General features: G+C 43.8%; 1 protein-coding gene and 1 pseudogene across 1 annotated transcript in view; one reads left to right on the plus strand and one right to left on the minus strand.

The window, feature by feature from the left end:
• MYRFL (myelin regulatory factor like) overlaps positions 1 to 12,452 on the minus strand; it is an 80,114-nt gene that overhangs the window by 49,692 nt on the left and 17,970 nt on the right. The window contains 1 exon segment of the mRNA XM_053919758.1: positions 5,273 to 5,473. Within this exon segment, the coding sequence (XP_053775733.1) occupies positions 5,273 to 5,473 (201 nt within the window).
• Positions 1,870 to 2,604, plus strand: LOC112319114 (proteasome subunit alpha type-6 pseudogene; annotated as a pseudogene).

Raw genomic sequence — 12,452 nt, forward strand, 5'->3', positions numbered from 1 at the left:
TTGTGCTGGCCAGGCCCTACCCAGTTCCCCACTCCCATATCCTTGGGAGTCCCGCGCTGCCTTGCCTACTTTTCATTATCCCCATGGTTCTTGCATGAGCCCCCATTGGAGTACAAAGGTAAGGCAGTGTCCATTTCTCTGCTGCAGATGAAAAGCGGAGAAGGATGGGCAATCATTCAGGGTGTTCAGACTACATAGAGGGAAAATGACCCCTGGTGTCTAAGTTGGATCCTTGAATGCATTTTTCCCAAAGACATATTGCTAAACATAGCAATTAGGGTCTCTGGTAATATTACCATTGTATTTCAGACAGATTTTTGCCCAAAGAAAATGTTGAGGGTTGGCTTGGGGATCTGAAGACCTATAATAATGTTTGTCTGAGAAAAATGCTCTCCTGATGTCTGGCTTGTAGGCTTTCCAAAGCTAAATATAAACCGCTTCTGTTGCATGTTCCCTAGGTGTGCACTTGGCCTAGAGAAAACCCTTGGGGCAAGGGCTGCGCCATGGTGGAACCCTCCTCCAGGAACTGTACACAGACCTGCACTTAACGCCACGCCTTGCTCATCATGTGTATTGAGCAAGAAGCTAGAAACTAAAATTACAGTGTCTGATTTGATCTTGCCCACAGCAGTTTTGGAAAGTTTTGACCATAAATGGCCTTTGCTGTCATGCTGCTTCATGCCCAAGGCTTCTGTATCATTAACCCAAGAATTGCACCACAGGCCCCGGCCGGGTAGCTCGTTTGGTTAGAGCATCATCCAACACCAAGGCTGCAGGTTCGATCTCCGGTCCGGTCAAGAATCAACAAATGAATGCATAAATAAATGGAACAAGGAACTGACGTTTCTGTGTTCTCTCTCTCTCTCTCTCTCTCTCTCTCTCCCCCCCTTCCTCTCTCCCTCTAAAATCAATAAATAAACATTAAAAAAAAAAGAATTGTACCACAAAGAGAACATTCCAATCTGTGGATCCAGTTAGCTCAGGGAAAGAGCTTTCATTACACGTCACCTGGCTGTGGCCCACAGCCAGGACTGTCAGGCGCCGGCTCCTCTGAGCTGGGGAACTTCTGCATTTGGCTTGCGGCCCTGAGGGGAGACTGCCTGTTTGAGTTTCCCAGCTCTTCACACTTTTGTCTTTGAGTAACTCACTGCTGGTGTGGTTGAGAGAAAAAAAAATATTTGAGCATGTCATCTTAACTGATTTTTTTTTCCAGCTTTTATTTTTTGGGTCTTTTGCTGCCTGTTTCCAGCCTTCACTGCCTTCAACTTTCAGCTTCCTCTTTTATTTTTTTTCTTTTTTTGCATTGACATCGATGGTCTTCATGCCCCTTTGGTTTTCAGCATACCCTTTCTGCCCTAATTTTGTTCGGTTTCCATGGTAAGAGCTGCATTACCTCCTCCAGCCTGCAGCCACACCAGGAAGCACGACACTGGCTGGGTGAGTCAAGCTGCTCCTCTTAGGCTGACCTCCTTTGCCCAGTGTTTCAGTTCCACAGGTTTCCATCGTACCTGCTTTATCTTCCTGGTGCCTTGGCTATGCACCCAGATGAGCACCGGCGATCTCCACCAGGACTGTCTACGCAGAGTGCTCGTGAGCTTAACATCTGCAAAGCAACCTACGTTGCCTTAAGTGAGGAGACATGGAGCTGAGGCAAGGCAGCAACCTGTATTCATTTTCCCTGTCGCAGTATTCAGTGACATGTTTGGCCACTATGTTTTGCAACAACTCATGCAGGAGCCAGCTCTGGTCACCAGGCAACCTTAAAGAATGAAGGATGCAGCTGTCGCTGCAACTCCTGGAGGGGCTGGTATGCCTGGTGTGGGAGCTCTGGGGCCCAGATACTGTTCTTGAAGTACAGGGTGTACCAACATGTCCTGTGGTTCCAGCCCTGGTTGTGACCGCCACATCACCATTTTTTCACCCAAAAGGCCAGTTTTACCAAGTAGAATATGCCTTTAAGGCTATTAACCAGGGTGGCCTGACATGGGTAGCTGTCAGAGGGAAAGACTGTGCAGTAGCTGTCACACAGAAGAAAGTACCTGACAAATGACTGGATTCCAGCACAGTGACTCACTTATTCAAGATAACTGAAAACACTGGCTGTGGTGACAGGAAGGACCACTGACAGCAGATCCCAGGTGCAGAGGGCACGCCATGAGGCAGCTAATGGGAAATACAAGCGTGGCTATGAGATTCCCGTGGACATGCTGTGTAAAGAATTGCTGGTATTTCTCGGCTCTACACACAGGATGCTGAAATGAGGCCTCTCGGTTGTTGTGTGATCTTAATTGGTGGAGATGAAGAACAAGGCCCTCAGGGGTACAAGTGAGATCCTGCAGGTTACTTCCGTGGTTTAAAGCCACTGCAGCGGGAGTAAAACAAATGAGTCAGCCAGCTTTCTTAAAAAGAGAAGTGAAGACATTTGACTGGGCATTGGAACAGACAGTGGAAACTGCAATTACATGCCTGTCTACGGTCCTGTCAATTGATTTCAAACCTTCAGAAATAGAAGTTGGACTAGTTATAGTTGAAAATCCTAAATTCAGGATTCTTACAGAAGCAGAGGTTGACGCTCGCCTTGTTGCCCTAGCAGAGAGAGACTAAATGTTGTGTAGTTTACCAAATCCACGACTCCACTGCCCGTGTGTTTGCTAACAACAGACCAACATTATGGAGGCCCCTGGACTGAAAAAGGAACCTTCCCACTCCTCCTGCCACTGAAGTGGTTAGGACTCTTTAAAAATAAAAACAGTGCTTTCAGAAAAACAAAACAACAAAACAACAAAAAAGAAAGAATGAAGGATGCAATGCTGTGCACGCATCAGATCAGCCAAGGATCCCTTCGCAGCGCGTTTGGAAGAATGGCTCTGTTTATAAACTGGGAAATCTAGGTCAGGGAGAGGTGCAGACGAAGTCCACACATCCGTCAGCACCATCACCGCCACCACCATCCTCTCTCTCATCTGTAATAAATGGCCAATAGGACAACACTTCTAGAAACATATATTTTATAAATGCGGATAGATCTATTAAGGATGAATATATTAACATGAAATGATGTAATAAATGAATGCCATATACCACATTTTGCTGGGTATAATGTGCTTCGTGTATAATGTGCACCCACATTTTTGGTCCAAACTTTCAGGAAAAAATCTTCCATTTCAATTTTTAAATTCCATCTTTTATTTATTTATATTTTGAAATAAAACTGAGGATCATATCCCAGGGTATTATTTTGCATATGGATATCACTATCGTTTTCTAGGGTTACACTTTTAATGCATAAGCATAAATCAAAGAATTAAAAACATGTATATAGATATGGAATTAGTACTGCCCATATATAATGCACATGCTTATTTTTCTCTCAAAAATTTGGGCAAAAATGCACATTATACATGGCAAAATATGGTAATTTGTATCTTTTACAAGTAAATAAATAATAATATCTATTTGCTTACCCTACACAGCTAACAATTGCTTCACATAGTCAGAAAAAGCCTATGGGTAAGATGAATGTAAGCATTCCCTGTTCACAGAAGAATTAACAGAGCATAGAATGGCTCTGGGCCAGATTTCCTGGGTCAGCGGCTGCCAAAGACTAAAACTCTAGCCTTCCACCGGAGCCTGGGCTTCTCTCTGTCCCATCACGCTGCCGTGAGCAGGAAGGGGACACAGGAATTTCACACTTGGAGCCTGGATTGGAATGACATTTCACTTTATAGAGACCATTTCCCAGAAGGGATTTCAGGGCTCTAGGGAAGTTCGCTATTTTAAGACTATATATATATATATTTGTCAAACCAAGGAGCACCCTTTGAAGATGTTAGGTAAGTAAAGTTCTGCTGATAGCCTGGTGGTAGCAGGAGGGGATGTGGAGGACTGTCCCCACTTGTCATCTCGCATTTACATTTAGATAAGACCTGGTCGGGAATTGTGTAGCCAATCACAAGGATAGGCTGAAGTTGGTGTGATGGAAACAGACAGTTTCTCTCTCTAAAAGGCGAAGGCACCGGTATCTAGGACTGGGATCTGAAAATGTATGTGAGAACTTTCTAGCCCTAAGAGTTCCCATCTGGCTAGCAGGTCACAGCTCTTCCAACGTGAACCGCAGCTTCACAATCAGCATGAAACTCTACAATTACAGCCATTCTCTGGAACCCTCTCAGCAAAGGAGGACATTCCTTGGCTGGCTTAGAAAAACCAGGGCAGATTTGCACGGCGCAAGGAATGCAGTCTGGAAGAATGGCCAGTGATTTACAGATTGTCTCCTATTAACTAAAAAAGAATACGGACAGGAGGCTTAAAAACACCGTTCTGCCACAGGCTCAACAAGACTCTCAGGAGGGACAGTGTGAGTGAGGTGGGGGCCTGGCAGAAGCAGTGAGGGGAAAACAGAATTAAATGGTGGAAGAGCTGGACCCAGGAGTAACCTAAGCATCTTAATCTAATCCCTTAGGTCTTCGTAGCTGCTGTGACTTTCCCAGATGATTCAGCACTTATCTCAATGGGTGAAAAAATACAAAGGACTCAGTAGGGTCAGGCAGAGAGACACCCTTTCCATCTCATAGATGAAGACACTGAGTTTCCATGAGGCCAAGCGTTTTGTCCAGGCTCACGCTGCTGGGGCGAGGCCAAGTAGACGAACAGCCTCTTCACTTCTAGGCCTGATTTCTGATTTCCACAGGGCAGCTGCCTCTCTACAGAGGGAGCAGGTGTTGTGCAGGCACCTTGGGCGGTGGGACTGACTGAGGGAGGGCCAAGCAGGAGGAGCTTCTCTGACTGCTCCTCCGAGGAAGATGATGAGCGGGGCTAACCATGGCCAGCAGGACCAGGGCCTGGACTCTGGGAAGAAGCAGCTGGAGGCGTCCAGAGGCAGTGTGGGCAAGAAATGGGCCGAGACAGTGTTGGAAGACGAACAGGGAAATGGAAACTTGGAGATGAAAAGGACAAGGCAGCCTCCGCAGTCGACAATGCATGGAGGAAGGACAGCGGCCTGTGGAAAACACCCCAGAGACCTGCTGCTGGTGAAGCCGGCGCTATGCTGTCATCGCCCAGTGCTCCTGTCAGGTGTGCCATTCTCTCAGGTAGGAACTGCTTCCCAGCCCAGCAGAGATGCCTAACAGCTCCAACACTCATGATCGCTGAGCAGCCTCACTCCACAGGCGATATGTAGAGATGCCCCATGAGAGGTGTGTCAGAGGCCAGGAGCGCCCCACACACCTGACTCAGGTGTCAGAGGAGGTGTCCAAGCCTGCCCTGTGCTCACCTCCTGGATACTCTGCTTTGCCCCGCTGTCAGAGGGATGCATAATCGTCCCCATCACTTTCATGTTGCCGCAGACAACCAGGGCTTCGCCCAGGGCATCTGTGTTTATTCCCACTCGACCATGACAGACAACAGATTCTGGAACTTGTCCTCGCTGCCATAATGCATCACTGTCATTTTCAAATTGCCCAGGGTTAGAGGCCTGGAAAAAATACGTAAACATATTACAATTAAAGTTACACTAGCAGGAATAGATGATCACTTCAGTCCCCACGGAAAAGGAAAACAATGCATCTAAGTCTTTCGCCTGAGAATCACGTGCGGGAGGGACATTCTGACTTACCCACATAACTGTGGCCCCACCAGCAGGAGCTCAGTTTGCCATGTTTGGGAACATCCAGTCCCTGTCACGTGTAACTGGAACTGGTGATGCGTCGATTGTACAGGGAGAGAGATGAAGAAACTCACAATGACTGTCTTTTCAGGGATAATAATGATTTTAAAACCAGAACATTACATCAGAAAATATTAGAAGTTTATTAACATTCAGATAAATAAAAATACCTTCCATTTACCTAGCCTTTTTATAGTTTCAAAACACTTTCATATTTATGATTTCATACACAATTGACTAGCAAATGACAATGCAAATATATTTAATATACCTCAACTCCTCCCTAAGCACAGATGATATTGAAGAATAGTAACAGCTGCATTTTGCGTGGAAATCACCTCGGTTCTATGAGATATGTACTATTACCCTCATTTCACTGATACTGAGACTCTGAAAGGATAAACAAGTTGCCCAAGACCACAAAGCTAATAAGTTCTGGAGCTGGAATTATACTTCTTTTGATTATTAAATAATGATATTAAGTTTACCTTTTTGTCCTGTTGCCTAGAAGTAGGCCTGGTCGAATGTGGTCTTCAGAGAAACGCCAAGTGAAACTTTAGACCAGACAAAGTTCTGGAGGTTTTACTCTTAAATAAAATTACTGTTGAAATATTTTCCACTGTACTGCCTTCCCTGTTCCCTGTAGCTGCTGAGTACATTTCCAAACATCTTTTTCAAATCCATCAAAATGTTCCCCACAAAATTAATTTATTTTTAAAATTATGACCTACCCTTCTAAATCTGATGTTTGTGTGTTTGAGGCAGATTGTCAGAAGTTCAGACAAAACAGTAGGGACCCTGATCATCTAAAAAGTCAGCACAAATACAAAGTCTTCAGTTTTTGCCTTTCTGACGGTATACACGAGACACTGCAAACTCCACACCCGAACACGCGCAGTTTAGCTCTGAAGTACACGCAAGGAACCAATGATTGCGGTTCCCCCAGGACGGGGACTGGGAGACACGGAGACTGGGGTGAGAGGGAGATTTACTCTTCACTGTATACTCTCAGTATGGTTTCAGTGTTTTTACCTGTACATGTGTTTGCAACTTAAAAATAATAATTGAAAGAAATCACAAGGTGTACTTCTTGGTCTGGGTTCAGTTAAAGAATTTTTGGGTGTCTTCAATGTCCAGCCCCTGGGCTTCCTGGAAGACTCAGCCACTGACACTTGATAGACAAAGGCGTGGAGGCATATAAAGTAACAACGTGGAACATTATTTTGTGTGAGTTCACTTGAACAAAGAGCTTTTCTGCAAAATCCCTAGAGACCCCTTGGCTGTGAATGGCAAATTGGCTTTGACTCAAATCCTTTTATAGCAAGCAATCAACTAAATCCAAAGGTATGCCATAGAAAATGTTGATGCATTTTGCTGTACTCAGAACATAATGAGCCAGCCACTTCAAGGAAACAAAATAGGACAGTGATGAATTTTTTTTTTTCTTAATGAGCTTTGGGATAATTATCATCATGTTGGTAACTGTTACTGGAACAGCAGATGTAAGTAGATTTAATTTTTTGGAACTATTACAACAATCTCACTTGGCTTTCATTGCATGAAAATTCAAATCCTTAAAAATATGTTCAAATCATTTTGGTAAGGGCCAGAGACTTACATGTTCTAAATACATGGCCCTAAGGAGGGTCCTTATCCCTAAGGGAAACGTTATTATAAAATCTGTGAACTGGTTTTCCTTCTCTGGTATCCAGAATCTTAACATGTTGAGGCAAAACTGTAATGGAATCACAGAGAAACCTTCTGGAATTATGAAGTTGGATTCACATTCACAGTAGATGATTAATATCAAATATCAAAATAAATTTAAGTTTCTAAATTACTGTTATTATTTATCCCACAGCCTTGTATATTTAGGAAAGGCCTAAACATGTTAGTTTATGTTATGACACAAACTGGCTGTGTGACCTTGGGGCAGTCAATCCCTCTGTACCAGTTTCCTCCCCTGAACAATAAAGATACTAATGTCTTCTTTACCTGTCTCACAGGGTTGTAGGAATTCACTGAAACCATGTATACATAAGCACTGCAAAACTGAAGATAGTCTCAAATTTATTCTCCATATACTCCGCTGTGCATAGCAACCCCTGTCCAACCTATATAATTGATTAATCTGCTGTCCTTAGCCACACACCTACAGAGTTGCATAATTTTGGTGGAGGTGGGGGAAGGGAGGGAAAAAAAAAAATCCCATGCACAAAGAATAGAATGAAAATGGTGCCCCCTGCAGGTGCTTGGAATAGGAAACAGCAATTGATAGCAATTCGGAGCTTGCTCTAAGTTTGGAAGGGAAAGTTGGAATTTCTCTGCTTTACCTTTGTTTGGGTTTCTAAAGCAGTAATACCTAAAGAGCATAATAAGAGAGCTTGAGCTGAAGAAGGCAACATATAAGAAATCAATTTTGAGACCTATGGGAAATAGGTCTCAAAATGCTCTCTACTCATGCTCCTCAAAATGTGGTCTGCAGGCCAGCAGGTAGCACCCCCTAGAAGCTTGTGAGAAATGCATATTCTTGGGCATCTCCAACCTACTTAATCTAAAACTGTGGGGCTAGAACCCCGGTGTCTGGCCCATCTTTGAAAGACAGACAGAAGGGCTTCTGGTCAAGATGTAGGAGTAGGTAGACATGCTTCACCTCCTCAAACAACCACAAGAATAACTACAACCATGTTGGGAACCGCCCTGCCTGGTTTCAGAAGCTGTTAACCCCCCATGGCTAAGGCTGAGTCAGAGACCTTGGGACCCTAAGCCACTAAGGAGACAAAGCTTATCTCCCTGGCAAGGGCGCCACCCCTGCCCACTTTACTTTACCCTGCTTGGCCCTGAGCCTGACCAGTTAGCCAATGATGGGTAAGATTCCTCAAGGGAGGGATGACCTAAGACAGGCATGGTCACGAAGAGGCCCACAGGGAAGGACTTGGGGGGCTATAGAAAAAGGGGGTGATGGACCCTCACCCCTTGGCTTTGACATAGCCTGAGTCCTCATCCTGTCAGCAAGAAGCCTCCTAATCTCTTGGCTGCCTTACTTCCCCTGCTCGGTTTAGGCCTGAAACAATGACAGAGGGTGGTGCAGCCCTGTGCTGGAAAGGGTGGATTCCTGTGAAACCTGCTTTGCTAATACCCTCAATTTAAATAAGGGTCCAAGCCTGAAATGAGTTTGTTTCCCAAAGTCTTATAGCCCTTTAGCTAACTGACCCTGACTCAGAATAAGCCCTCAGAGTTCTTTGTTTGTTATCTATTGTTGGATCCTTACTGCCTGACAATGATTGATGAGCTTTACCTGTATTCCTGCACAAATTGAACCCAATAAAAACCCATTGAGGAAAAGGCTCTTGGCCCTTCTCCTTTGAGAGATTGGCCACCTTTCCTCCCCAAGCACATCAAGTCTTGGTAGACATATTCTCATCCGTGGTGGCCGGGGGGGGGGGTGGTGGGGGCCCTGCAGGTGGAGCCCCCCCTCATAACCAAACCTCAAAACAAATAACACCAAGAACTGTCAGAAAATTGAACTGTATGGAAGTCTGACAACCAAGGATTTAAAGAAGCCACATTCATCCAGACGGGTAGGAGGGGAGGAGATGCGGAGTTGGGGTGGAGTAGTGAGGAGACACAGTGTGGTGCAGACAGGCAGTGGCAGTGGCAGAAAGGCAGTCCCACATTCACGCGTGGTGGATAAAAATCAGGAGGGATACTTTGGAAGTGAGCAATCCCAGCCACAGGCCAGACCACATAGCCCAGGGTTCCAGTTTTGGAAGATAAATCCCCCAAACTTCTAGCTGTAAAAACCAGTGGGAGTTGGGGTGGTGGAAGAAACTGCTAGTTTTTCAAGAGACTCCACTTAAAGGGCCTACATGGACTTAGAACATACGCAAACCCACCCACGCTGAGATTCACCACCAGGGCAACAGCTGGAAGAGCAACAGCCACGTATGGGAAGTGGGTGAAGTGACTGGAAATGTGGCGAGTGCCAGGTAAACCTCCAGAAGCCAGGCAGCAGCATTGTCCCCTCTCCAAACCCTCCCCCAAACCAAACCACAAAGCGGTAAAGTGCGTTGCCCTGCCCTGGCAAATAGCTAAGGCTCTGCCACATACAACTTAACAGATGCACTAAGAGAGTCAAAACAGCTTTACCTAATACACAGAAACAAACACAGGGAGGCTGTCAAATTGAGGAGACAAAGAAATATGGCCCAAACGAAAGAACAGAATAAAACCCCAGAAAAAGAACTAAACAAAATGAAGATAGCCAACCTATCAGAGGCCGAGTTCAAAACACTGGTGATCAGGATGCTCAGAGAACATACTGAGTACAGCAAAGGCATAAGGGAAGAAATGAAGGCTATGCTAAGTGAGATAAAGAAAAATCCATAGGAAACCAACAGCGAAGGGAAGGAAGTCAAGATTCAAATCAGAAATAAGCATTAAACCAGAGCAGAAAGAGGAAACAAGAATTCAAAAAAACAAGGATCATATAGGAAGTCTATGGGACATCTCCAAATGTGCTGCCAGAAGGAGAAGAGGAAGAGCAAGAAGTTCAAAACTTATTTGAAAAAATAATAAAAGAAAACTGCTGTAATTTGGCAAAGGAAATAGACATACAAATCCAGGAAACACAGAGAGTCCCAAACATGTAGGACCCAAAGAGGACCAGACCAAGACACATCATAATAAAATTCCAAAGGTTAAAGATAAAGAGACAATCTTAAAAGCAGCAAGAGAAAATCATAGAGTTACCTACGAAGGAGCTCCCATAAGACTACCAGCTAATTTCTCAAAAGAAACTTTGCTGGCAAGAAGAGACTGGCAAGAAGTATTCAAAGTGATAAAAAGCAAGATCCTACAACCTAGATTACTCTATCCAGCAAAGTTATCATTTAGAATGGGAGGGCAGATAAAGTACTTCCCAGACAAGGTAGAGCTAAAGGAGTTCATCACCACCAAGACATTATTACATGAAATGTTAAAGGAACTTATTTAAGAAAAAGAAGGTCAAAACTATGACTAATAAAATGACAACAAATTCACAACTATCAACAACTGAATCTAAAAACAAAAACAAACAAACAAGCAAAAAATAACCAAGCAAACAACCAGGACAGGAACAGAATCATAGATATGGAGATCATTTGGAGGGTTACCAGCTGAGAGGGGGAAGAGGGAGAATGGGGGGAAAGGTACAGGGAATAAGAAGGATAATGGGTAGGTGCATGATAGACAAGGGGAGGTTAAGAATAGAATAGGACATGGAGAAGCTAAAGAACTTATATGCACTACCCATGAACATAGACTAAGGGGAGGGAGAACGCTAGAGCGAAGGGGGTTGTACTGGGCAGAGAGGGCAAAGGGGGAAAAATTGGGACAACTGTAGTAGCATAATCAATAAAATATACTTTAAATAAAAGGCAGACGGAAGCAATCACTCCTCCAGTTTGCAGCACAGCAGTGAGCCAGGTTTAATGATGTGTTTTAGAAGAAATGTGGAACTGAAGGAAAGCCTAGTCATTAACAAGGAGAATCTGAAGGAACTCCGCTGGGGGATACTCTCACAACACGCATCTGGGAAATAAATCTGTTCTTTAGAGCAAAGCTTAATTTCCATTAAATTGGTCAATTTACACTATGGGGCCATAATATATTTCTAAAGCTGTTTTGATCGACAGCCCAGGAGAACAATTACTGGGTCCTGCTCATGATTTTTTCTCCAAGGAGAATGCTGACAAGCTTGGTTTCCTGAACCCCTCCTGGAAGCCTGACCCCCATCTATTCCAGCCTTCATGCAATCACCTCATGTGAATCTCTGCTATTGGGAGGAAAGATTCTTAGGCCCCCAAATGAATCTGAATTTCCTAATGCAATTTGTAGTTCATTTAGTGTACTTCTTTGTACATCTTTGATTGTCAAAATTTTTGCCCTTCATTCTGGAGCTCGGACTAACAGAGCCAGGCCATAGCCTAAGAGGGCACATCTGCATTTTTGTAGAACATAAGGCTGATCTCCCTTCTGCCCAACCCATGATGCATATACCTGCATGGAGCCTTCTAGAACCTCAGTGTCAGGAAATGTGTTCTGTGGACATTTCTAAAATTCACTGATTCAAACAATATAGCCATTTCTGAAATTGTTTTTTTCTGAGTTGGTTTAAACATTAAACAAATAGATTCAAAAGTCTGCATTCATTTTTTACTTCTGCATTTTGAGTTAGAATGAAATAAAATCAATAAGATATTTCTAGTGTTGGGGGAAGGTTTTGTACCATCTACCACTATAATTGTTCTCCTTTTTGTTAGGATAACCCTTATGTTCCCCAGCACACTTGTAGAATACGGCATTATCTTTAAACAAAAATTATGACTAGGAGAAAGCATCAAATCTGGAGAGTAATCATTTCTTTCCTGTTTTTTTTTAATGCAATCATTTTTTAAAAATAAAAATTAAGTGAATGACATGACACCCAATTTATACTGAGTAAATATTTCATATGTTTTTATTATTAATACTGAAAATAAATGGTAGAAATTTTTCAACTTCTCAAAGTCATCATCATGAGTTAAATTATCGTACTGTTTTGGATATGAGGAGGTGCGGATTAACAGAGTCTGGGTCACAGCACATCCGACAGGGGGTTCTGTCTCGGATTGCTGCTGTGTGAACCGGCACAGCAGCCAGAAGATAGCTTTACTGGACCTGCCAGCAGGACATGGAGGAACCTCAACACCAGGTAAATTATTCAAAGTATGCAGGTGACTAGCAGATGGCCCGAGGCAAGCAT

This window comes from Desmodus rotundus, chromosome 3 (genome assembly GCF_022682495.2).
Source record: "Desmodus rotundus isolate HL8 chromosome 3, HLdesRot8A.1, whole genome shotgun sequence".
Taxonomy (NCBI): Eukaryota; Metazoa; Chordata; class Mammalia; order Chiroptera; family Phyllostomidae; genus Desmodus; species Desmodus rotundus.